The 27,435-nt window shown below is 41.1% G+C and overlaps 2 protein-coding genes across 7 annotated transcripts; both read left to right on the plus strand.

Moving 5' to 3' along the window:
* The first annotated feature begins 468 nt into the window (after positions 1 to 468).
* On the plus strand, positions 469 to 20,366 carry rnf157 (ring finger protein 157). Of its 6 annotated transcripts, XM_079182795.1 has the most exons (20): positions 469 to 864; positions 3,432 to 3,550; positions 5,846 to 5,934; positions 6,491 to 6,640; positions 7,509 to 7,626; positions 7,737 to 7,803; positions 7,897 to 7,940; positions 8,468 to 8,515; positions 8,680 to 8,751; positions 8,915 to 9,074; positions 10,150 to 10,262; positions 10,354 to 10,583; positions 10,878 to 10,980; positions 11,257 to 11,365; positions 12,427 to 12,641; positions 12,743 to 12,805; positions 12,862 to 12,931; positions 16,125 to 16,235; positions 17,320 to 17,354; positions 18,270 to 18,402. In XM_079182795.1, exons 1-19 carry the CDS (start codon positions 777 to 779, stop codon positions 17,352 to 17,354), a joined length of 2,004 nt encoding a protein of 667 aa, XP_079038921.1. In that variant the 5' UTR covers positions 469 to 776; the 3' UTR covers positions 18,270 to 18,402. The 6 variants fall into 6 exon arrangements, with proteins under 6 accessions (XP_079038921.1, XP_079038918.1, XP_079038919.1 ...); XM_079182792.1 differs by lacking the exon at positions 17,320 to 17,354 and having other exon boundaries at positions 18,270 to 20,366; XM_079182793.1 differs by lacking the exon at positions 17,320 to 17,354 and having other exon boundaries at positions 12,883 to 12,931; positions 18,270 to 20,366.
* Positions 20,367 to 21,613: 1,247 nt separating this feature from the next.
* LOC306713281 (5-hydroxytryptamine receptor 3A-like) lies at positions 21,614 to 27,325 on the plus strand (the record flags this gene model as incomplete). Its single annotated transcript, XM_079182934.1, has 10 exons — positions 21,614 to 21,653; positions 22,356 to 22,516; positions 22,609 to 22,653; positions 22,801 to 22,910; positions 23,819 to 23,988; positions 24,078 to 24,238; positions 25,181 to 25,391; positions 25,496 to 25,654; positions 26,007 to 26,092; positions 27,107 to 27,325. 10 exons carry the CDS (start codon positions 21,614 to 21,616, stop codon positions 27,323 to 27,325), a joined length of 1,362 nt encoding a protein of 453 aa, XP_079039060.1.
* Between the last annotated feature and the right edge of the window lie 110 nt (positions 27,326 to 27,435).

Consider the following 27,435-nt stretch of genomic DNA (forward strand, 5'->3'; position numbering starts at 1 on the left):
TAGCTATTTGCAACGGTTGGTTTTTCTAGTTAATCAACGGCTGGTATTGTTACTGTGAATCCTGGGTAGTTGTACAATTCTGTTTGAGTTTTGTGACTTTTGGCGACAGTCTTTACTGTTGTTGGGGTAAAAATCCCCATTTCCACCCATGTCCATATAATGAAAAGATAAGGGGATGTGACTGTTAGTGGTTGCCAGCTAACGTTAGCTCCGTGTTAGCTAACAGGAGAGTGAAGTGTATAGATTCATAACAGTCCATTGGGTAATGTAGTTTATGCTCCGTGTATTCCACAGAGCCGTCCTCTCTGCACTGCAGTCAGAGGGAGAGAGAGAGAGAGGGAGAGAGACTGCGCAAAAAAAAAAGGCCCGGATTTGTGACGTCATGGGGCGCCTTTGACAGGATCCAACAACCACCGGAGATGTGTGACCGACATCCAACGGACCGGGAGGTGTCGACGGGTACACGGCTGTTTTGAGCCACACACACACACTCGGAGGATTTTTCGCTCAGATTGTGCTGACTGCGCCCACCATGAGAGCGCCCCTCCGCTGTTAAAGTGACTCCAACGAACGAGCTGTTGACCACGGAGGAGGAGGAGGAGGAGAAGGGGGGATAAGCAGCCGGAGAACAAACCACTAATCCACCAGGACGGTCACATTCACGGTGGAATTGGACCGTCCAGGGCAGCGAGGACTGGATTAAATGATAGGGAATAAAAAGAGCGAACCTGAAAGTGTTATGCCCGTTAATCCGCGTGGTCTTTATGTGACTGGAAATGGGAGCTTTAACAAGCAGACAAAACATAGGCGTGGAAGAACTGGACATTCCGTCCAGTTCGGTGTACCGTTACCCACCCAAATCTGGTAAGAACAGACTAACTGTGAAATGCTTTTAAACTTTAATGCAGATGATTTATTTTGTGCTTTAAAGGCATGTAAAGTAGACCTCACCATGAAAACCATCACCTTCTTACAGCTGCGGGCCTTCATGTGAGCCTCTAACCTGGAGGAGCTACCTGTGGAGAGACCAATGCATGGTTTCTCTGTGCAGCCTTCCTTAAACAGCTTTACATTGTACATTTACTCCATCTTTATGTACTATTTGATCATGTATTCTAATGTATTTATGGCACTGCAGCAGTGGTGAATTGTCCATGGAGAGAAATTGACAACAACAGAGGGACATATCTACTTATTTATTTATCTTTCAGAAGTTAATCTTTTAATTTTCATCTATTTGCAGAGTGTCGGATACATAACTGGGATTGGCTCTGTGAGCGTCTAGCAGGGAGCGTGTGTTGATGCATCTGTAAAATAAATAAGTAATGATGGAGCCGAAGGGGATGGACATTAAAAGACCAACATAAGCATTAGCGGTGGAGAAATATTCAGTGTGTTGAGTGGAAACTAGTTTAGTTTTTGTTGATAATAGGACTGCAACTAATATTATTTTCATTTTCCTTTAGTTTGTAGATTTGTTTAATTTTAGAAAATGTGAGATTAGTGAAAAATGTCATTCAGTTTCCCAGAGCAGATGTTGACGTCTTCAAAGAGCTCCAGAAGAGGCACAAAGCCCAAAATGTTGAATTTATTATGATGATAAACAGAGAAAAAAGTAAAACATCTTCACACTTAAGAAGATGGAATTAGATAATATTTGGCATTAGTGCTTTGGTAATTAATTAAATAATTTACCAATTGTTTTGCTGTGCCAATCGAATACTTGGCAGCTAATTCAGTACTAATTTAAATGCAAATATACACAATTGTGATAGAAAAAAAGCCGAAATTCACATTTGGAACCAGAAAGAAAGTGGAAATTGCTGTTTACTTATAATTATAATTTTGCCAAATCTATACAGTGTATTATTAAGGTTGTTCTTGTACCACTGTTTACTTAAAAACCTCGTAAACACTGATGCATACGAGAGGTTTTCCTTATTTTTTAGAAATGCTTTAAAGGTTCATGTTGATAATACATTTCAGGTATTGGCACATGAATCAAAACAAGCTGCCGAACCTCACGCTCGTAAACCCAGTTGACCCAAATCAAAAACCTCCACGCTGACTTCTTCTTATTGTTCCCCTGTGTGACATTTTATAAATTGCATCAGCGTGTTTATCTCCCCACCAGGCGTTGTAATCCAATATCCCCGTCACAAAATCGTATTGTGAAAAAAATAACGTCATTGCTTTTTCAATTCTATCGAAAGCCAAGACATGAAGTAGATGAAAATCTCTCACTAAATGAGACCTGAAACCAAATCTGAGTTTTATCGAAGTCAGATGTGTCGTGTTCGGCTATTTTCTGATATCAGAACAATATCTTAGATCTATGGCGATGTTATGTGCTGAAGAAAGGATGGAAGGCATTTAAAAAATACCTGTTGAATTGTGGCAGCCATTAGCGCCCCTCTAAACATAATTTAGATGAATTTGTGACATAACGGTCCTGGTGGTGGTGGTGGGAAGGGAAGAAAGGAGGTGACGATGGCTGCTGGTGAAACCGATCTGTCCGCCACAGTTCCTGTTTCTGGGATCTGGTGACAAAGCCTCAGCCTCTCACACCTGCTGTAAATAATAATTAGGTGATAGAGAGAGTGAGGGAGGGAGAGCGTCATCATTGTGGCTTTTTATAGTTCATGATCTATTTTTCTCCAGTGTGAATGGCTTTGATTTCAGAGCATCCAAACCCTTCCGTTAATAAGAGGGAGAGGTATCAGACTAGGTGTCCTTTCCAGCAGATACACAACCTGTCCAGCATGTATTTAAAGACTCCCAACCACCATTACGGTCTTATGATATCAGCTCACCCCCTGTGATTAAAAAGGCACACCGTCTATTTAAGTTTTGTTGTCTCTGACCCACAGTCTTGGTAAACAGGTGGACAAACTGTTGTAGAACCTAAAAACAACCCAACGTCAGTCAGAAGGCCGTCATAGAAACTCTTCAGGGCTTCGGTTGTCTTCTTCAAATCAGTCATTTGTAGTTTCACCGGCCACTTGCACTCGATGATTTGAGGATTTGTCTGCCCGTGGATAACGGTGCCAGACAAATAATTCAAATATTTAAGAGAAATGTTAATGTTTCATGCCAGTGAAGGGTCACATCGGTAGAATTTGCAACTGAAAGGATGATAACGGCTAAAAAGCTCACTTTTTAACAGTATTATTGTCTGTTATTGGACCCTAAAATCTTATTTTCTTCTAACAACAGCATCTATTTATTCAACTTTCCCATGAAAATGGAGCCTGATAATCAGACCGTGCCGTTCGTTTTTGCTTCACTCTTTGAATAGCAGACTTGTTTGTAACCTGTAAATATTTACGAGATTGAAATGCTGCGATGTCATGAATATGTTTTTCAGATTATGTGATGTCCTTTTTTTGAGTGACGTGTGTTTTAACAGATGAATCGTTCTCTGCGTGCAGGCAGTTACTTCGCCAGCCATTTCATCATGGGAGGAGAGAAGTTTGACTCCACCCATCCGGAGGGTTACCTGTTTGGGGAAAACACAGACCTTAACTTCCTGGGGACCAGACCTGTGGCGGTAGGTGTCAGAAAACAGTGAAAAATATTCCGGCCAGCATTCCAAAACCAAAGATATTCAATTAACAATTATATAAATCGGAGAAAAACAGCAAATCCTCACATTTGAGAAGAACAAAACAGCATTTTATTGTGTTTTGGTTTTTGACAGATGACTTGAATTTAAAAGTAATTTTGCATCAATCGAGTCATTGGGTGTTGCTGTCTCTTCGTCACTTTCAGCAGCCGTGACTCCTGCAGTGGCATTTAACAGGCTTTCAGACCGTCACCGATTGACATTTATTTCAGCGTCTCATCCTGTCAAACTAATTAAAAAAAAGTGAACCGACAGCCTGCTGGCTCCCTCGTGCAGAGAGGCTGATGAGCGGCGGTTCCTCCGGAGGGTTTCGTTCAACCTAATCATGAACCTGAAGGTGACTTATGAAAGCTGCGGGTCAAAGAAAGAGAGGAAAGAGAGGATTTGAGTTAACATTTTTGACTTAGAGAAGCTGATATGAGGAGACTCTCCCTCACTGTGTGTGCTAATCTCAGTAGCACTGTTGTTTCAGGCTAGACCGGGGCTAAAATTAGGAGTGCAGTTTTTCTCCCGATTCTGTGGGTGTTTATAATCCTCCTGTGGGCACAGGATGCAGCTGGTGATTTTTTGTGTGTGTGTGTGTGTCTGTCTGGAGCTTTACCAGCGTTATATAATGTTTGGTGGTTTCTAAGCAGATGATGCCGTGGAATCATAAAACCAACCGCAGTTATTGTGTTCTCGGTCTCCTGCAGCGCTCTACAAATATGATAATGGCCGGGGCTATATTTAGGGGTTTTCAGAAACTGCTGCATGAAGCACCTGGATTCACAAAATGGATTTTCAGCCATGCAAGCGGTCGTCCACCACTTTGGTCCGGACTGAAATATCTAAACAGCTACTGGTTGGAATGCTGTGGAAGTTTGCACTGACATTCATGGTCCCCAGAGGATGAAACCTCCTAACTTTGGTGATCCCCTGACTTTGCATATAGCACCATGACGAGGTTGACATTTTGATTGAATACCATGGAATTTGGTACAGACATTCATCTTCCTCTCAGGATGAATTGCAATAACCAACTCACATCTGGGGACTCCAGGTGTGTGAGCCAATGGGAAGACAGAAATATCCCCAGGCATGAGATGCATCGCGTCCTTTACTGCCACAAAAGGCTACTACTTTTACAGTTAATTCAACTCCAAGTGAGCCACACAAAGAGTGACATGTTCAAGTATTACTGGGCAAATTTAACTTAACCTTCACTCTTTTATAAAGACGTTTGTATCTAACATTAGCATTCAAATCAAGCAATCAGAAAAAAGTAATTAAAAATGAAAGAAACTGGAAAATATGTTTTTTAATTTCTATATTTTATATGTATGTTTCTCAGAAAACTACTCACTTGTATTTGAAAAGGAAAGCCGTGTAAGCGTTTTTAATTTCGTCTGAGCATTATGAAGCGTTATGAGACCCTCAGTGTTTCCTGTGAGTTTCCTAATGAATGGTCCTTTTCAGCATCTGTTACTCCGTGTGTGTCTGTTTGTGTAGTTTACAGGCGTGACTCCCGCTGAGCCCAGATGTGTAACAGCACTGAATATGGTGCCATTCACAGCCACACAAGCACGCACACACACACACGGACACACACGGACAGATGAGGGCTTGTAGTGTGGAGGTATCTGACCACATCCTGCATGTTTCTCCCCCAGTGATCCTCAAACCACCTCGGCTCTCCTCTTACGCTCAGTCGGCAACTTCAGGCTTCAAACACTGTGCTGAGAAGTGAACCGCATATTGGGTCAAATTTGAAGGTGATGTGGCGACGTAACGCTAAAGATTAGGTTGGTCACAAGAGAAAATAGTGAAAAGAGGGTATTTTCACTTCCTTACCTGTTACCTGATACGGTAATCTTCACTTCATCTGGTCTTTGGAATAACGACTGCTTGACCCTGGACTGTTTTACACCCCCGTGGTGCCTGCGTGTGCAGAAATGTGCCTAAACGCTGTCTGAGGTGTCAGCCTCGTCTCTGGAAAGACACAATCTGAGCAGATTTTTTTGCTCCGGCTCAGCACTTGTCAGCACGGATCCCACTGGTGCTGACCAACCGAAACACTTGTGTTAAGGTTAAACCAGGAGCAGCCGTGGTCATTGTGTAACCCTGAATTCCCTGTGGTTAAGGGAAGAATGTCGGGGCGGTTTGAGGGAAGATGAACGCTACTACTCTTCAGTCTCATAGCATGTATTTTACATCTAGAGTTTGTTTTCTTTTTGTTTTCAGTTCCCGTACGCAGCCCCTCCACCTCAGGAACCAGTGAAGACGTTACGAAGCCTTATAAACATCCGTAAGGACACGCTGCGGCTCGTACGGTACGCACCTCTATCCACCGTAACATACACAAACCCCTCATCACACCACTGTTGCACTTTATGTGCACTGAGCTATTTTCAGACAACAAGCCACAACGGCTAATTTAGGAGTTGTGTCATATAATTCATGTGTTTGCTTGTAATTTATATTTTTACTTTCTTTAGGCGAACCCATGAAAGAAACACAATTAAGCATCTCAACATAACATCCAATTACAAAATTCAAGGCAAAAATAAAAGCACAAAATGTCCCTTATGCATCAAAACAGCACAAACACACACGTACACAAAAAATATGCTATAACAAATATGAGAAGTGATCAAAAAAACATGAAGCCATGTAATGAACATTATTGATATGTTCATTACATGGCTTCAAACAATAAATAAATCTCCCATTTGCAGATCATTTCTGTGTGATTATTGAGGCTTAAAGCACTCTCTATAATTCGATTTCACGCCTGTTTTATAAATGCACACTCCTCATGACTCTCACTCATTTACTCAAAAGGAAATAGCTTTTGATCCCGCTGAGATTTCTGTTCTCGACTCGTAGGTGCAGCGAGGACCTGAAGCTGCCGGGTGACGAGGCGGAGGGGAAGAACCGGGCCTGCTACAACGTGGAGTTCACCTTCGACGCTGACACGCAGGTGGCCATAACCATCTACTACCAGGCCATAGAGGAGTTTCACAATGGAGTGCCAGTGTAAGTGGAAACATGGTGAACAGATAACACTGGATGTATTTAACATATTTGCTAAATTTGCAGCTTTATTGCTAAACACTAAACTGTCTGCAATCACTCTAGAAAAGCATAAATTACTTCCACTCCAATGTTGAAAATGTGTCATCTATTTTGCCATATTATCTTCAAATGTTTTTGCACAAATAACTTGTCGACAGCAGGTGCATCCTTAAGCACCTCCTTGTAAGGTACTAACTTCCACACGGTTTCCTCAAAAGTGTGATCAATTGTTCCAGTGTCGATTGGGGTTGACGACTACAAGTTTGAAAAAATCAATAAAGAATCTGGGGTAGACAGAAGTGAGCTTTCCAGACCTAGCCAAAGTTGAGGTGTCAGAATCAGTATCGTACGCAGTCATTGCATCTCTAGTAAACATCAAAAGAGGGACATCTGCTGCCTTTAGTCATCATTTAAAAAATAGAAATACAGGCTAGTATAGAAGAGAAAAGCACTGCTATAAATATCCATGCAGACACTCATAAGTTATGCCAACATGGTCTTACATATCTTGTACATATCTTCCATTATACATCAGCGTTTGCATATGTTGCATAAAGATCTGTCTGTGATTTTCTGTTCAGACATGCAAGCAGACGATGACTATCCTCCGCTTCACATAACACCTTTAAATACGTAAAGAAAATGCATTCAACACTTGTAACTCCCACATTTAACCAGAAATTGCAGCCTATTATGTGTTGCATTTGTAACCAACAAAATGAATCATCCACATGTCAATCTGCAGCAGCGACTTCCTGATACAGATAAGCTGACTGATTTGATGTATTTTGTGCGTTGATTGACTGTATCTGTGTATCGTTTCCTGCAGTTACCTGCCCCAGGACAGCTCTCTGCAGTCGGAGACGGTGCACTTCAAGAGGGGAGTGGGCCAGCAGTTCTGTCTGCCCTCACACACCGTCAACCTCAGCGAGTGGGCTGACGAGGAGGTAAGCAGCTCGTGCCGGTCTGCTGAATACTGAAACACTCTGCGGCTGTGCTGGGAAACCAATTTTATTTTTAACACAAGGGCAGATAGAAATGTACTTTCTCTCCTCAGCTGCTGTTCGACGTGGACAAAGAGGTTTTCCCCATGGTGGTGCAGGCTGTGGTAGACGAGGGGGATGGTGAGTTACTGTTTATCACACTGATGGTCTCATGTGAAAGTAGAGCCGCTGAATTTTAAGCAACGACGTGCCCGCTGTGTTTTATCTTTACAGAACATTTGGGCCACTCTCACATACTGCTGGCTACATTTGAAAAGGTAAGAAAGACTCTTTGCAGCAAGCACAATATGTTTGAAGGAAGTTGTCGTTCTACAGACATAGCCGAAATCTTTCAGTAGCTATTTTGATAATTGGTCACTTTTCTTGCCAAAAAAATTATTGTAAATTGAATCACGGAGAAACAATTGACATCAATTGGACTGTGACAGAAACACAAGAAGAAATGTTCAACATTCATTTGATATACCTCTGAAAATGTTGTCACTTTTTATCGTTTTGGATAATGATATCATGATAACCAGAACCAGAGAATATCTGAGCTCAAATCAAAATATTACAGGTCATTACATAACGTCTAGAGGACTCCCTCAGACAAAACTTAAAAACCCGCCGGCGTGTTGTTGGGTTCTTAAAGATGCTGCTGTAGAGGCAAAACTGCTCTCTAACCTCAAATAAGTGTCGGTCAAATGTAAACAACTCAAAAGAAAAACAAATGAAGGGCTTGCTGAACACATTTTTGAATTATTCAGACAAAGTAATAAACAACTGTTGCTTTCTTCTGCAGCACATGGACGGGAGCTACTGTGTGAAGCCTCTGAAGCAGAAACAAGTGGTGAATACACCTGTTTTTTCTCTCTCTTCTTTCCTCCTTTCATGAAACATTTTTTTAATGTTTTTGAAAGACAAAGATACACAAAGTTTTATTTCCCTCTTGAACATTACGCCTGAACCCACGAGACCTGCAGCCGTCATTCTTTACTACGTTCCTTTTCCCAGGTGGATGGAGTGAGTTATCTACTGCAGGAGATCTACGGGATAGAGAACAAATACAACAGCCAGGAATCAAAGGTAAATATCTGAGTTTATTTTTCCGTCTGATCCTCTTTGAGTGAGTCAGAAGTGTCACGGCAGTGTAGTAAAATAAATCAGCGTAACTGTCTGTCTGTAGCTCGACTGATTGGCTTATAAATTCTCTCTCCTCCTAACATTCAAATGTTTTTTTTATCTCCAGGTTGCAGATGACGAGATCAGTGACAACAGTGCCGAGTGTGTGGTGTGTTTGTCGGATGTGCGAGACACACTCATCCTGCCGTGCCGACACCTGTGTCTCTGCAACGCCTGCGCAGACACTCTGCGCTACCAGGCCAACTGCTGCCCCATCTGCAGACTGCGTGAGTTCCCACCTACGATGAAGAAATGATTTCCAAAATTAGAGTTCTGGAAACCACTTTTCCAGTGCTGGAAATAGATTGTTTAAATGGATTAAAGGTGTTTTCTAACACCGTTAATGCTCCCTTTTAAAATGTAAAATTGACTATAATAAAAAAGTGAAATATTTGGAGCCAAAATTGGTACAGAGGAATCAAATGAGAGACTCAGGTGTGTATCATTAAAAAAGGATTGTTTAAATCTGCAGACTTTTTAAGATTGTTGCTACACAGGAATCATGGTTACAGCTTGTTTGACTCCTGGACAAGAAAGTCTATGTCTTTTATACCCAGAGGACAATTTTCAGATGCAAACAATTGCATTTGTTTTTGTTTCCTTTATTTAAGGGGCCTATTGATGTTTGGTTTGTTCTCATGCAATATCTATTTATAGCCGTTCCTGTACAGAAGGAAAAAAAAAAAGAAAAAAGGGAAATTTAAACAATAGCAACTGCAACTGATTCATCACCGCTGACTGACCACTGCAGCAGAGAAAAACTACTAAACTGAACTGTAACATCTGGGAAAAGCAAGTTAACAGACTGAAGCAGACAGAAACAGTGAGTGAGAGAGACGGAGTAGAAAAAGAGAATCACGCAAACTAAAGGTTACCTTAGCAGAGCTCTCTGTTCAACAACACGACACAGGCAGTTGTCTCCTGCTTATTGTTCTTGAGTTTTTGTGGCTCGTAGCAGCTACTCCAGTTCATGACTCATTACATTTTTTTTTTGTTGAGCTGATAAGATCAGGCTTTTAAAAAATATTTTCTCACATATGCCCAGGATGAATACATGCTCGTACTTCCTCTCTTGGCCATTGTTCAGCAGAAACATTGAGCAGCAAGAAACACTTTCTTTTGCACTTCATTTATTTCAAAACAGTGCGGGATTGGATCTTATTTTACAGCACTTTAGGCTCATTGGCCTTTTATATATTAATCGTGGCCTCAAGATGCAGCCGTGTAAATGTCATTGAAATTCTTATTAGATATACAAATTATTTAAATAAATTTATATTGTCATCTTGTTTATTCTTTAAGCATTCAGAGCTCTGCTGCAGATCCGAGCCATGAGGAAGAAGCTCAGTCCTCTGTCGCCTACCAGCTTTAACCCCGTCATCACTTCCCAGACCTCTGACTCGGAGGAGCACTCGGTGAGACAGAGCTGACCCAGAAAAACAGATTAAATATGACATAATGATCATTCCCAGTAAACTCACCAGTGTTTTATCTCCTCGTTTGCAGGCGTCGGAGCACATCCCTCCAGGATACGAGGTGGTGTCTCTCCTGGAGGCCTTGAACGGCCCCCTCAACACCTCCTCGGTGAATCCTCCTCTCAACTCCGGTCCCAGCCACGTCTCCGGAGTGCTGCCCCCGTACAGCAGTGAGCCTCACCCGGCACCGGCCCGCTCCCTCTCCCCTCTAGACCACTCCAACTCCAGTCAGGGACTCAAACTCAAGAAGAGTGGTTCGAAGTGAGTGTTAGTGACAGTTAATGTTTAGTTTTTTTATTTGCTTGGGATAGTAGATGTCTTGGGGACATTATCGTGAAATCTTCTGAATATATTCTTTTGTGTTTATTTGTTTTTAGCAAAAAATACCCAGAATATTTCAAAGCTGAAGATTGTTTTTTTTTAAATCATATCCACATCCTACTAGGATACATTTTTTTTAAAATTGTTCTTGTCTGTGTTTTCACAGTAAAGGTACATCAAACCCACTCACTGTTATTTTTGTCTGAAGCTCATCCATTGTGTTGTTTATCTTAGGTCACTCTCCCAGAATTCCTCTGTGCTTCCCGAGGAGGAGGATGAGAAGTCTTGCAGTGAATCGGAGGCCTGCCGCCACAAACTCGCCGTGGACCAGCAGGAGGTGTGTGTGTGTGTGTGTGTGTGTGTGTGTGTGTGTGTGTGTGTGTGTGTGTGTGTGTGTGTGTGTGTGTGTGTGTGTGTGTGTGTGTGTGTGTGTGTGTGTGTGTGTGTGTGTGTGTGTGTGTGTGTGTGTGTGTGTGTGTGTGTGTGTGTACGGAGGCAAAGAGAAAATACATTATTGTGACTTCTAGACTGTGGATGTGTACACATTTGTTAGTGTGTTTAGGGTAACCTGTAGTGTTGTGAGCTCTTCTCTTACCTCTGTGTTGTTTTACAGAGTGGAGTGACTCCAGACAGCGAGAACCTGACTCTGTCCTCGTCTGGAGCAATCGACCAGTCGTCCTGCACGGGAACCCCTCTCTCCTCCACCATCACCTCCCCTGAAGGTACACACACGTTTGTCTTTCTATACCTACCCTTAAACCTAACTCTAACCAAGTCATCACCTTCAAACAGCCCTTTGAAGCAGTGGGAACTGGCCAAAATGTCATCACTAAAATGGTTTTGAAACTGAAATTGGTCCTCACAGAGACTGCAATGCAAGCCCCCGCACACAGAACCGAACCTTAACTGACGAACACAAAAATGACTTACTTAAATCACTTTCGTTTCCTAAAGACAAAATATGTTTTCATTGTTTTTTAAGTTCACATCAAATTAGTTTATAAAAAATATTTTTGCCTTCATGATGCGACCAGGAGAGGTTAAAAAAACTCCCTCTGCTGCATGGAACGTTTTAACATAAATAAACCATAAGCTTAAACCACCTCAGCGTTTTATAATCATGGAACTGCATCTGATTTTATGGGAATTCTGCTGGATGGCTATTCGGCCCAAAACAGGAAGAGAGGACTGTTGTTCCAGCTGGAATGAAAGGCTCTATGAAATGATCACTTCAAACATGTTTATTCTCACCTACAGAGCTACTCCTCGTGCTCCTCACTGAGGTCTGGAATACATTTAGTTAAAAGAAGATGCGATACTTAGAGCTAAATCTTACACCTTTCAAACAAACAGGATACAGCATGTTAGTTAATGAGCTTTAGAGGCGCTGGTAGACGTACACTTTAGTGTCAGCTTAGCTTTATGCTAAGCAACGCTAATCAACCTCCAGGCTCTAGCTCCGTACACACTGCAATGTGCACAGACACAGGAGTGTTATCGATCTGTTCATCTAATTCCCTGAAAGAAAGTGAATAAGCGTATTTCCCGAAATGTCGAACTATTCCTTCAATGTGACGAGACAATGGATGAAAACGGAAAACATTTCTTCTTTGCCCACTATTCAGAAAGGGCAATAATCTGCTGTTCTGCTGTTGGTACTTCTGTGAGAGTAGGGACAACTTTCTTTTACAAATGGTGGAAATCTCACCCGCGACAAACAGACAATAAAAAAATCGTCTGACCCGGAGCCCAACCGTGATGTGTGTCTCCGTCTGTCTGTCAGACCCAGTGAACAGCAGCCTGGTCCAGTCAGTGATGTCCATGGCCTCGTCCCACTCGCAGCACTCCCACATCAGCACTGACACCATGTCCTCCATGTCAGGGTCCTACCTGGCCGGGGCCGAAGGCGAACCCGGGGGGGACGAGGGGGGAGATGCTGAGGGCGAGGAGAACCAGGATGCCCCCATGGAGAGCCGAGGACCGTCGCAGCAGGACGGGGTGAGGAATCTGGAGGATGGAGGAGAAAATTGGCTGTGAGATCCAGAAATGTTTTATAAACACGTTGGACTGTCTCCTTTTGTATCGTTTCTTTCATTCAGGAGTTTTCCCAGGAGCCAAAGGAACAAAACTACTCAGTGGCAGTAGAGGAGCAGGACTCAGAGGTGAGTAATACACTCATTTTATGTATTTATCTAATTTATTAATAAGTCTTAAAAAGCTTCTTTCCTGTGTTCTCCAGGGAAACGATGTCACTGAAGAGGACTGCTCCTCCCCGTCTAATGGGAAAGGTAACTATGTGGACCATCCCTCACCTTTCATCCCTGATCTCTCACCTCCCTTTGCATTTTGTTGCTCTCAGCCCATCTGAAAAAGAAATACACCTTTTCATACAAACATTATACGTTATGGACCGAGTGGTCGATATTGTTGCTGTCCGTAAACTTTTTCGAATCATGGCTGAGTAATGACAACCCTTTCAAATAAAGACATTCTATGTCAGATATTGTCCTCTAGATGGGGCAGTCCCTTTCAAAATGCACGTGATGTTGGCTGAAACCACCACAACATGCACTATCTGAACTGGAGTGAATGGCTTCTCATACAGTATGTGTGCACTAGAACTTCAGTCTACTTCACAGTGAAGGCTGAGCTCCTAAGACTGACCCAATTTGAAATACCGGTTGTCACTGATTGGCTCACTTTAGTCTTCATCTGTGTTCATCTAAAAATTATCCTGCTTTACTTGAGAAAGGGACTTTCCTCTATTACCTCACAGGCTCCTTTAAGACACCAGCAGCCCAAAGATTCTGCCTGAGCAAGTCCCACTACAGAAAACAGTCCATGTCTTTATTTTGTTAAAGGATAAACGGGAACATTTACTGTCTCAGTTTATGTACCAATTCAGGGTCTGGATTCTCTGTATTTCTGGACCGAATATGTTACAACAACAAGACCCGTTTCAGTTCAAGAGTTCCTCCAAATCTGGCAGATAAGCAAGTTTATTTTGTCCTCTGTGGCCCCACCAGGTGATTCCTGAATGTGGGCTAACGTTAGCAAGCCAGCTAATAATGCGCAAAATGCTAACAAACGTAATGAAAGAGACCAAACTGATATCAACCCTACATCCTTCAGAGCATCCATCCCTGACTTGTTACACGGATGACAGATCAGACAGTGAAAAGTCTATTTGAGTGACATTTATTTATATTCTTCCCATATTTTACAATCACTGTTTCCTTATCGCTGAATTTAATGACCGGTAGTCAAGCAATTAGCCACAAATATCAACATATTCCAATCAATCCGAGCATCCTTTCATTCACAACAGGAAATGAGCACGTACAGAGGCATCCTGTGTTGTTTAGATGAGGTTCTGCTGCACACCAGGCTACGGGCTTGCATTTGCATGATTTGCACCGCTATATGAATATCTGTGGGTACACATGTGTGTGTGTGTGCTTGTAGATTTAATGTATGTGTATGAGGTATATCATTTAGATGTTTATGTTCTAAAAAGCTCAGCACTATTTTTTTGCTGCTGCATCATGAAGGGAAAGCTTCTTCATGCTCCATCTGTGTGTGTGTGTGTCTGTGTGTGTCTGTGTGTGTATGTGTAAGAAAGAATGAGTGATGGAGTGAAAGTGTTGTGGTGTACAGAGAGTGTGAGTCAATGACCAGAAAGGCTTGAAGCAAAAACAACATGGTCACCTTCATTAAACAACAGTTTAAAACTTGTATATGTAAATTAGTTTCTCTGTGGATTTTGTGTGTGGGTGTGTGTGTGTGTGTGTGCGCGCGCGTGTGTGTGTGTGTGTGTGTGTGACACCTGGGGCCAGACTGAAACAATCTACCTGTGTACCTGTGAGTTACCGAATGACCTTTCAGTTCTTTAGGAGACGAGCAGACCTGTGCTGCCTGACAGACTGTGAATGTGCACACGCGCTGTAGGATGTTATGTTTGCATCTGCACCAGCACTGACAGACAGCTTCTGTATGTGCCCTGTCTGTGTCTCTGTGCTGAGCTGCCAATCATCCAGTCATCCTCTTCCTCATTAGCGTGCACACACATATGCTGCACACACACATGCTGCACACACAGACACACACACAGGCTTGCTGTAGGCATGAGGCACTTAATCAAACATGTCAGTATCTGTTATCTGGCCATGCTGGAGAAGGCAGAAACATGCTAATGCTGACAGTTCATGTTAATATTTCTGTCTCATGTGTCGGTTTACCTTATTAATGAGAAAATAGAACTGAAAATTAGAAGATCTTTCACTCCAGTGTGTCGTGCTTTAGTATTAGCAAACACTGTGATGAGTGATGAGCTAAAGAGAGAATATGAAGACAGAGTGGCAGCTTTAAAACAAAAATCTGATTATATCAAATATTCAAAAATAACAGTAGATCATATAGAATCATGATCTATGTTTATATAATATAATATGATATGATATGATGTATGATATTATATTGTACTACATTATCTTGTACGATATTATATTATACTATATTATAAGTAGTAAATAATGGGTATCAGTATGCTGTGCCACCTTTTGTACAAAATAAATAATTAACAAATAGATTAATGTACAACTGGAAAAAATCCCTGAACTGCCAGTTCTTAGTAAGAAAAGACAGAAATCTCTCCTGCTATATTGATGGTAAACTAGAGGGCAAGATGAGCTGAGCTTTGTTTGTTTTTCTTCTCTGTAAACAATCTTACCATTTTGTATATTCTGTCTAATTCAACTGCGCAAAATGAGCCTTGCAAGAATTATATCACAATTGTTGGATTATTGTTGATTGCTTCTTAAGAGTCTGATTCTTTCAGTTTGACATTTCGCTCAGTGTGATCATATGGAATATTATATATTTGTTAGAATTCATGAAGCTTCAGACCAAATGGAAAACATGCACAAAGACACAAATACAGCAGTCTTTGTGTCTAAGAAACCGTGGACACACACACACACACTTTGTCAGATCGACACACACCGCAATTCTCTCTATGACCACTAGGTCACACACAAAGTAGTAAAACATTTTCTTCAAAAAAACTGCACTGGGCATATCAGCAGGCTGTTTTATATTGATTGCAATGCTCGTGCCTGTGGGGACTAGGGGTCGGTCCCCACCGAGAAAATTGGTCCCCATGGCGTGAGTGATATGTCAGGTGATGGACCCCACCAGGATAGAAAAATGCACATACATACACACATATCACACAAGTCTTCTAAAGACACTGTGGATCAGAGCGAATCAGTTGATTTTGGTGTCCTTTAAATCTCACGTCTAAGTCAGATACATGGTGGTAAAATCATTTATTATTTTATTAATGCCGTTCCAGCATGGCCAAGCTCACCCCTCCACCTCTGACACCCTGCCCCCCTCCCCCCCTCCCTCACCCTGCCTGTCCCACTCCCCCACCCCTGCTGTGCCTGGCTGCTCTTGTTTGACTTTTGCCCTCGCTTGCAGGTGGGCGGAGCAGGTGTCCAGAGTTGGCCAATAACAATCAGGGCGTCGCCCTCTGTGACACGCCCTCTTTGGGGTTGGATAATGAGCAGGCTCCCGACAGCCGATTCGCCGGTGAGTGGCAACCCCTCGAACATGGACCGATGAGAGCTGAGGACTGGGCAGGAGAGTGAGGGGAGTAAAGGGGGGTGGGTGACGAGAGATGCAGGAGGGGAGGAAATGTGAGGAAGATGAGAAAAAGGGTGCGTGAGTCAGAAGACTTAAGAATTTCTGACACATCAGCTTGCTATGCTAACATGCTAATGCACATTAAAGCTAGAAAGAAACAAGAAAAACTAATTAGATGTATCATTTAGTCGCAGTTAGTGACCACGGAGGAGGTTTTGTAGCATCTTTGCCCAGCATGAAGATCTGGAGCCTTCCTTCTTCTCTTCATCCCTACACTTTGGTGTTGTTCTGGTGCTTCATTGCTTTTTTCAGTACTGGTTAGCTGTGCACTCTCTCCCTCCTCTCCCTCCTTTAGCTGAAGCCCTGGTGTGTCTTTCTGTGTGTGTGTGTGTGTGTGTGTGTGTGTGTGTGTGTGTGTGTGTGTGTGTGTGTTGAGTGCATCTTACCGTGTGTCTGACGAGCGCTTTCTGCATGCTGTGTTTTTTGTTTGTGTGAGTTTGAGTGTGAGATAGAGAGAAAAGGAGTCTGGTCCATCCCAGAGTTTGAAGTTCATGTTCCGAGCCGCTTTGCCAAACATCTGCAACTCATTCTCACACCCCTCCATCTTCCCTCCCGTCCTCTCCTTATCATCCTGCCTGCTTTGAAACACTCAGCTGGTTACTGTGATGAGAGCTAAAGGTGTCAATTTTGTTCTTGATTTACTATATATATTTCTTTTAAATGTTGAGTAATTTTGGGTTCAAACTAGCCTGCTTAGCTCAGCATCCTTCTTGTAGCTCTCAGCCACTAAAACCCTGATTTATCATCATCACCTTGAGCCTAACGTCACCTCTTTGGTCTTTTATGGTGGATGGTGTGACATGTTTTCTCTTTCTGTGTCGTAAAAGTGTTCTGTTATCTCTCTGTTTCTCTCCTTTTCCCCTCGTCATTCTTCACATCTTCTACTGTCTTTTCCTGGACATTTTCCTCCCGACCTCTCTCCTCTTTCTTTCTCCTCTCTTCCTTCTTTCGCCTTCTTTCGGATGGACAGATGAGGAGTCGTGCCCAGTGCACATTGAGGACTAGGTATGGAGTTATGGTTAGATGGTAGATCAGACATCAGGGCCATATATTGTAGTTTGCATGAACCATAAGAATCACCCTCCTTTGTTGTTTACTTGTTTGCCATGATTCAGTTTTATTCAAGATTGTATTCCCAGACAAATACAGTAAGTACAGTCATCAAATATCTTTAAAAATGTGATGGGGAGTCTTGCCCTTTATGTACAGCATTTATCTTTTCTCAATCACAGCTCAGAATCTAACTTGCAATATAATTTATCATACTTTTAATTTGCACAGTCATAGTTGAAGTGAGGTGGCTTTCATTGCTGATATCACTTAATATTTATATTCTCCGTGGTCGAGACCTAATTTCAGTCCTCGGCAGATATTGAGTGTTATTCACTGTGAGCTAGGACCATGTTGTTGGTTGGCGAGGCTTTGAGTTGCTTCTAACCGAAGTGAACCATATTCCAGGCCACGAGGACTGCAGTGTAATGCTGGGTGTGGGCATGTGAAAAGTCTTATTAACTTGGGTCGATATAAAATATTACTTGAGCCAAGTATTGTGCAGTTTAAGGAAAAGTATCATCAACAAGTCAAGAATGTCCAAGCTGCAAACTTTTTTTAAACTTTTTTTTTTTTCTTCAAATTTCCAGCATTTCCACTCAGGTTTTTTAATGCACAAATGGAAAATGCGCATGAAAACAGGCGGATGGAAACACGCTTTTCAAAACCAGGCGCGAGAAGATAGAAGTTGCCCTATGAGTAGAGACATAAGTAGACAATGAGTAAGACAGTACTCTGCTGTCTTGAAGCTGTGTCTTGCTGTTGGGACATTAATTTACACCGGGGAAATACCACCGTGTCCTCAAGAGGTTTGAGGTTTTGCAACATAACCCTCTTCTCCTTCTCTCTCCGTCTCCTTCTCTTCTTCAGGTCTGATGTACCTTGGGGGCTACAGGCCTGTTCTGGAGCCCCTCCCCCACCACACCTCCACCAGCAACATCAACCTGGAGGAGCAGGGGCCTGAGAACAGGGACGGCCAGAGTCCTAAACATCCCCGCCGCGGACCACTCATTGTGTAACGCACCTGAAACACACAGACTTCTCCGTCCAGAGTCAGCTCTTCTTCTTCTTCTTCGTCTTCTTCTTCTTACCCTACCCTTACCGTGCTGCATCGCTGGATACTATCCTCACTGAGCAGGGAAGCCCCCCCCCACACACACACACACACACACACACTCCATCTGTCGCCGATGCCGTCACTGAAACTCATAGAAAGAGGAGGGAAGAGGAACAGAGGGGCATCACATGTCTGTTGTCTGTGCACTTTTATCTCACAGGAGTTTCTTTGTTGTTGTTTTTTGTCTGTGAGCTTTATTAGCCTACTATTACGTTATTATTTATTACATGTACTCCTAACTAATGAGAGCTGTGTATCGTGACACTATCTCCAGAAAAATACCTGCTGCTCCTCTCCTCTCCTCTATTACCAGCCAAAACAGTCAGGGGCTACTGTGATGGGCAATCTGATTTATTACTAATGTGCTTCTTCTTCTCTCTTATAAACTGTATGTTGAACAAGTGTTGGTACACTATTTAAAAGTCAGCTCACACCGGACTACCTTACCTTAGCGAACTAAAACCTGCTGACTTCTCTCTCCGGATCGGGGAGAATCCCTCCTCAACTTCGCATGCAGCTTTTGACCTCTGCTGATGTTTTCCTCTCATTCCCGCCATGATTTTCAAACAACCTCTGCCGAATGTGAACACAGAAGCGGTCGGACTTGTAAGGCAGCGGACGAGGCAAGAAATACTGGCCAAAATGAACAGAAATGGACTGAAGACAACAAAAAAAGACTTCTTCACACAGAATGTAGGACGTATATCTCTTAGAAGGGGAGCGTACTAGACAGTTAAATTGTCATCTAAACTGGAATGAAACATGAACTTTGAACCCTAAACTGGTTCTCCAAACACACACACACACACACCACGCCACGCCATCATCTCCTTCTGCAGCTCCATCTTAGCATGTCAGTATTAGCGTATTGCAACTGGAAACCAACAAGTACAACCAAGCAATAAAGATGCCGAAGCAGGGTCTCCTGCAGGAGGAGGCTCACATGCAGTTCAAACATGTTTGCCTGTTGCATTCAAATGTGTTTAAATGTTATTTTTTTTTATTTAAATTTTGCCATTTCCTTTGTGAGAAAAACATCCTACGTATAATTTGAAAACCTAAACGTGAGATTTAGGCCACACTGTGGTTAGCTTGTTCATCCTCATATTAATATCACCTTGACGAGCCCTTTTCTCCTCGTTTGTGAAGCTTTTAGTTGTTTTGGTTTTGTATAACTTTAATGTGTATCTCACCAGTTGTTGATGTTCTCTGTTACTGTGTTTTTAATTTGTTGCAAAACACTATGTTGTTTACTAGAATGTGGATGAAAAGGTTTACACACTTGCGCACACATAACGAAAACTGAAAAGGGACGATATGAACATTTAATGCACTATTCTCTGTTTCCTAGACAACACACTTTGCGGTGCATGAGGCGGTTGTAGAGTAAGCATGTTAGTCTAGGTCAGCCTGCACCCTTCTGTAGAATACTTGATGATGGATCATTACATACACACAAAGCCGGATCATATCCATCTGTAGTGTTATATATCGGTTGCTGGCGCCCTATTCCCTTGACCCAAACTGTTACGGTCAAGAGGACTGCACATCTATATCCAAGCTGCAAACAGTCATGTGACCACAGTCCGAATGTGTAGATGAAGCCGTTCTCTGGCACCAGTCGCAGTATGATATCAAAGGAATGGGTCCTGAATCTGCAAGACCCCCACTTTTCTAGAACTATGGGTGAAAAAGTGACAAAGATAACATCAGATGGACAATAAAGTTTTTGCAACTAAATCGACAGAGTGATGTGATGTTTATTTAAAATGGGAAAGACTCATTAATCAGCGCAGGGTTATGTTTGGTTCATGTGGCTGAAGATGAAACGCAGCTCTGAGATGTTTCCTAACATGGTCACCTTCACTGTAATTCTCCTCGCTGCTTCATACAACCATTTTTCAAACTCTGCTCTGCAGCTTTTTCCCACCACAGAGATTCATTTGTATTTCTGCCGCCAGTATAAATAACTTCTAAGGACTGGAAATAACCATCTTTCCCACAGAAGAAATTCAAATATTTGTCTGCTTTGCATTGTTTACATTTGACAGAATTCTTGTTTTGTAATTCTTTTTTTCTTTATATACATTATATTTATTCTTAAATAAATTATTCTTTACAAGCAGCTAAATGTGTCCAGACCCGTCTCCATACGGATTATTTAAAAAATCAACAATTTACAATAGAGAAACAAAACAAAGAAATAAAACAAAGCAAAGCAAGAATGTTTCGTTTTAATTTAAAGGTGAACAAATAAATATTTATGTTAACAAAAAATGAATTTACTGTGTTTAAAAGTCAACACAATTATTAGCTTGAACATAACTTTAGAAGGTGATAATATGTCAGTGTTGTGTTTACATTGTGTACCGCTGCCCCCAAGTAGCCAACAATCCATTAGCTTTGAACTTCAAAATTCCAAAAGTTTTTTTTTTTCTCCATATTTCTTCACAGACACCCAGGTTACCACTTAGTGTTTACCACGACGTTTATAAGAGAATACAATTCTCAGAATTAAAACTGCACCAGCAAAGTCACTTACCGTTCACAGAGAGACATTATGCATAAATGTTTAATCTGATTTCATGCTCTGCTGCCCTGTTCATAATGTCATTACCACGTTGTTTTGGTGATCAAGTTCCACTTTAATTGAATTCTACTTTCTCATACGATGGGCTGTGTAAATGTCTGTTTTGTAACTGTGCAGATCTACACCCACTATCCTTTAGTGCCCAGTGTCAAATAAGCTGTGAGCAAACTGTAAATTCACATTATGTCTCCTTTCAGATGAATGAATCCTCTCCACCTGCCTTTTCCCTCAGTTTTTTTCTTTTGTTACCTTCAATCTCGCCTGCCTCGAGAGCGAGAGAAACCAAGGCCCGTTAACCAATTACAATGTCAGTTCCTGCTGTCCACTGTAGGAGGGGTTTCTCATTTCAGGCAGAGGTCATTCATTCAGCCGAGCCCTCGTCAGCTCAAATCAAAGCTTCACAGATTCGGTCTGGTCTTACAGCAGCGACACACACACGGCACAAAGCTGCTCTAACACACACATACACACACACACACACACTTAAACACACACACGGCTGCAGATATGATGCACCTGGCTTTTCTCCTGCTGATCATCTTCACTGGTAAGACTTTGTGCTGTATGAGCATGTTTGAGGTGTGTTTATGTGTTTGAACCTTGGAAATAATTTTTGGTGTAGTTTACTTTAGTTGTAATAGTATTTTCCATCATTACAGCAGTGTTTGTATCTGTTTTATAAACGGTTTGAGAATGTGGAGCGTGTGCGTGTTGTTACACAGCATTTAAACCAAAAATGGTCAGATTTTCATTAAAAAAAAAAAGAAGAAAAATCCAGAAGCCTTCCTCTTATCAAAGCATCTACAATCTGAACAATGTACAGAGAAGATTAGTATAATTGCTCTGTGTTAGCAAGCTTAGAATATAACAGAAAGGATGCTTTTTTATTATGCAAAAGAAAAAAATCAAGCAAATGAATGTCAGGGCTTTAGAATCTAGTGGGTTTTTCTCATACGCTCAACATTTAAATCAAGTTAAATCAACAACACAAACTACAAAACACCTCCAGTCGTTTACACAAAAGACCATTTAACATCAGTTACAGTTATGTAGCATGTGTTATATAATCAAAAGATTAGCATACAGTCATTGCAAACAAATTAAATAATACAAATCTAATAGTAATGAAATGAAATGAAATATATATTTAAAAAAAAAAAAGCAAAACTAAAGTGAAGCAAAGGAAGAAACATATTTTTCTATTGACGTTTTAAGATAAAAATGATTTCTAATAACTGTTTAAATGTAGATGGGTCGTCCTCTGACAAAGTGTGTAGCTACCAGGATGTAGTGGACTACCTGAACCTGACCGCAGACAACAGTGTGTTTAAAATGACCCGACCCGTTCTGGACTACAAACACCCCACCGTGGTGCATCTGGACATCTTCCTCTATGCCATCCTGGCTGTGGTAGGTGCTGCATGTGTTGATGTATCATTCACCTGCTAATTGTTGCCATACAGTTGATCTGTTCTGACGTGTGTATGTGTGCTTATTCCCAGATTGAGAAAACCCAAACTTTTATTCCTTTTGTCTGGGTAATAATGGTGAGTTTTGCAAAATGACTCTTCTTTTCACCCGTGACTCTCAGCTAACACTCTCTTTGGTCACCTGTTGTTCTGTATTTTATTTCTAATTTGTTTGCAACTCACTGTCTCTTATTTTTCTGGTAATATACCTTTAATTTACTGCAGGAGTGGAGCAATGAGCGCATCTCATGGGACCCCGATCAGTTTTGCGGAATCTCTCAGGTTTCAGTTCCTAAGGAAATGCTTTGGAAACCAGACCTCTTTATCTATGAGATGTGAGCCGGCAGCACATACACAGATACACAGTTTATTAAAAGATACGTGCAAAAGAAAGCCCACAAAAACTTATTTTAAAGTTAGTTAGATGAGAAGATACCACTCTATTCAGACTGGTTAGTTTAGCTTAGCTTAGCCTAGCACGAAGACAAGAAACAGCAAACCAAATCCACCAATCAGCTCCTCTAAAGCTCACTAATTAACATTTGATATATTGTGTAATTCAAATTAAAACTGTTAACCCCACTGTGGTCTTTATGCTGAGCTAAGCTAAAACGCTGCTGGCTAGCTTCATCATACAGAACATGGAATCAATCTTCTCATCTAACTCTCGGTAAGAAATCAAATTAGAGAGTTAAATGAGAAGATTGATTCCATAGATAGATAGATAGATAGATATATACTTTATTTCCCCCTGGGGATGAATAAAGTATCTATCTATCTATCTATCTATCTATCTATCTATCTATCTATCTATCTATCTATCTATCTATCTATCTATCTATCTATCTATCTATCTATCTATCTATGGAATCAATCTTCTCATCTAATTCTCGGCAAGAAATGAAATTAGCACATTTCTCAAAATGTTTGTCGAAGTAATCCTTTAAAGGTAAGATAGAAACTGCAGAGGGTCATCAAAAATAAAAGAAATGAAAGAGAACTTAAAAGGAATTGGATTGGATGGACAGCTAAACAAATGTGTAACAGAGGACAAAATGGGAGATATTTATTTGAATCTAATGAACACACAGCAGCTTTGAAGAGCAATAGTTAGCAAACACATTATCATCAGGTGGTGACAGGAGGAGCTCCCTCTTCTATTCCTTCAGTTAATGATTAACGTGAAATACCTTGTGGTTTGAATTTGAAAAAATGTGTGTGTGTGTGTGTGTTTGTGTCTCAGGATACAGAAGGATGACTCCCCTCAGAATCCGTACATGTACGTGTCCTATGACGGGATGATCAATTCTGAAGAGCAAATGAACGTGGTCAGCACTTGTAAAATGGACGTTCACAAGTTCCCCTTCGACACACAGAGATGCAGCATCTCCGTTGGATCTGCAATACACTGTAGTGAGTGTACGACTGTGTGGTACATCTGGGCTGAATCGTTGTTGTTACCATCCGCTCCTTTCACGCAAACTTCCTCCCTCTCTCCTCAGTTGATGAGATTCGTCTCCTTCCTTTCTCCAACTCGTCTCGGGCCACCAAGTTTTCCCGAGACGTGATAAAGACTCAGGGAGAGTGGGAGTTCCTCCATCTGACCGTTACCAATCACAATTTCACCTTCAACGATAGAGTGTGGGAATATCTTGCATACAATGTACGTATATATGTATATATATATATATATATATATATACATTATATTATATTGTATTCTTGTTTTTGTTTTGTAACTGGTCAGTCTCTGGATGCACAATAACACATTTGTGGGCACTAATTTCTAATTTGTGTTTTCAAATTGATTGAATTGTGCATTGCTTAAGTCATAAACACAAATAAACACAAAAATAAAAACAGTTTTATGGAATACATATTTGTGCCGCTGAATTATAAGTTTGGCAAATCATCAGTACATCATGTTAAACAACATTGTCAGTTTACAAAGAACTTACTCTTGTATCATGTCATTAATGCTCTGAAGTTTCTTCATTTTTGCTCCAGTATTAATAAGTTTGATACCACATTGTTCAAACACTGTTGTCAGTTTGAAGAACTTTTGATCCTGAATTCGTACTTAAGAACAACGTTATTCACGCTCCAAACTCATGTAATTCAAGTTACTGTAAGGATGCAGTGAGGACCAAAGAGAAGTGATTCAAGATTCAGCAATCTTGAATCACTTTACAAAAGTAAATGTATGTATATATATATATATATATATATATATATATATATATATATATATATATATGGCATACATTTATAAGGAAACAGGTTAACTCAATGCTTAGACAAGGAGGTTAAACCTTCCCACTGCTGCAGGAGGATCAGCACCTGAATAATTGAAACAATATTTTCAGTTGCTCTGGAATCAAATAATTTGTGATCCTAGATTAATAGTGTGAAACTCCACAACGCGTTTTATGAATTACTCATTTGTGCATAATATTAAGTAGTTCAAGATTTAATTAATTATTCGTACACACAAGTAAAGAAGAATATTTTTTAAATGTACTCCTGATGCCTCGAACCCCCGAGTGTCATAATTGCTGTCGTCATTTGGTCGATCTTGTCTGACCTTTGAACCTATTTTCCTTAGTTCACCATGAAGAGGAGGCCCCTCCTCCATGTCACCAACTTCCTGTTGCCCATCCTGTTCTTCCTGATTCTGGACCTCGCCTCCTTCTTCATCGCAGACCATCGAGGAGAGAAGCTGGGCTTCAAAGTCACCGTGCTGCTGGCCATCTCCGTCCTGCTGCTCATCCTGAATGACATCCTGCCCTCCATGTCCAACAAGACTCCCCTCATAGGTACTGACTCACGCTTTAAGGGCATACTGCTCATTAAATTATTATTCATACAGTCAAGAGCTCACCAACACAAAAAGTAGTCATCGTCTGTTTCCTCCTTTCAGCGACCTACTGCATCGTGATCTTTGCTCTGATGCTGCTCAGCCTGCTGGAGACCATCTTGGTGACATATCTTATGGAGAAGGACTCCGCATCCCAGGAGATGCTCAGGCTGAGGGACGACAGGGAGGACAAACAGGAGACAGTCAAAATCCAGAACATAGGTGAGACACAGATCTTATGGGAAGCTTCTTGAATGGAAATGTCTGGAGGAACTTTCTGGCTACTGGTTTCCAGTTTAAGTTTCTAATCTTGAGGTAATCTAGACCTTGAAACCTGATTTTCTCATTCAGCTATTTTCTGTGTATCAATCCTAATCTAATGACATTTGTTGGTTTGTTTGCTACTCTCATTAACTTATAACTGGGGATGTTTTCTCTTTTATATTTGGTCACAGGAATATAATAAATTAGAAAAACACAAACTATGTTTTCCAGTGCCTTTTATTTGCAGCATAGTTGTGAATCATATTTGATGTGCCGCCACTGTCTCGACAAACCTGCTGTGTGTTTTCAGAGGAGAAAAGACAAACCTGCTGTTCGTGCATCTTCAAAGCGTCGGATGATGAGAAACAGCATGAATTGCTGCCGGTGGCTCAAGAGGTACAGACATTATAGGTTCAAATAAAACATCATTATTACAAGACAGGCGGACAAAACTGTGTAGTTTCTCGTTCATGTAATCATGCTGGATCTTTATGTCGTTACACATAACAAATGTATTGTCTTATCGGCTGCGTTTAAATACATTTTAAACTTACTAAAGTGTTCAAAGCTAGGAGCAACCACTTTTCCCACGATTTCTATTGCTTCGACTGAAATTCTATGCTGTGTTGCTATAAAAATGCCCTTCATGCTACGATTTAGTACTGAAATAGAATTGATGGTGGAATATACATGTATCTATATATATACAATTAAACTATGATCCCACTACTGCTTCATGCACATTTTCAATTTACAAAAACTTTTTTTACCCTTGGCTGAAGTGGAAAAAATAAAATGCACTTGTGTTGCAATGGAAACAGACTGAATAGATCCCGATTAATTAAGTCCATTGAAGAGACAAAAACCAGACTGTGTGGCGTGATGAGGAGACTGTAATGTTCTTCAAATGGCTTCATGAAACAAACATTAATGTTTTACTTCTGGTTTTCCCTCGTTGGCGGTTTGACTGGCGCCCTGTTAATTACGTAATCTTGTTGTGTCCTCTCATGCAATGGTTTAATGGCACCCAACTGCTCCATCAACTGCTTAACTCAATGAAACAACTCCTAATAATCCTTATGTTCGCATAACAGTAGTTGATCGAGAAGTGCATTCATTCCCATTTTCTGGAAATTCTGTAAAAAGAATTGAGCTACTGGGTATATATATATTATACAGTATATAATATTACGCTTTAGTCGACATTGTTGTGATAACATGGCAAATATCAACGTATTTACATCCTCTTAACAACCTAAGAGGCCTGATTCAACACATTAAAGTATTAATGACTTGGCCTGTAAAGAAGTAGATAACATACACAAGGTGATTTTGTCCACCTGGCTTGTAATACATGAATGCATGAATAATCCCAGTTTAACATGACTCTGTGACTCCTGGTGTGTGCAGGTTAACAACAGCATTCAGTCACTAGAATCTAATGCATTACTGCTGATCCTGGAGGAGCTGAAGGAGCTGCAGAATACTTTGAATCTGCTCCTCGGCTGCAGACAGGAAGGAGGGAAGTCCGGCCACTGGACCGCAAGAATCAACAGAGCTTTCTTCATTTTCTACATCACCACCGTGTCACTGTTTCTGTCCCTCATCTTCATCGCATGGAACACTTAGAAACGTAAAATAATACCTTGTAATATTTAGTTTTTTGTATCACACCTTTATGTTAACAAAAACAAATTCACTGTAGAATCTAGAAGTTGTGCCAAGTTCTGTATCCACAG

This window comes from Pholis gunnellus (genome assembly GCF_910591455.1).
Source record: "Pholis gunnellus genome assembly, chromosome: 21".
NCBI lineage: Eukaryota > Metazoa > Chordata > Actinopteri > Perciformes > Pholidae > Pholis > Pholis gunnellus.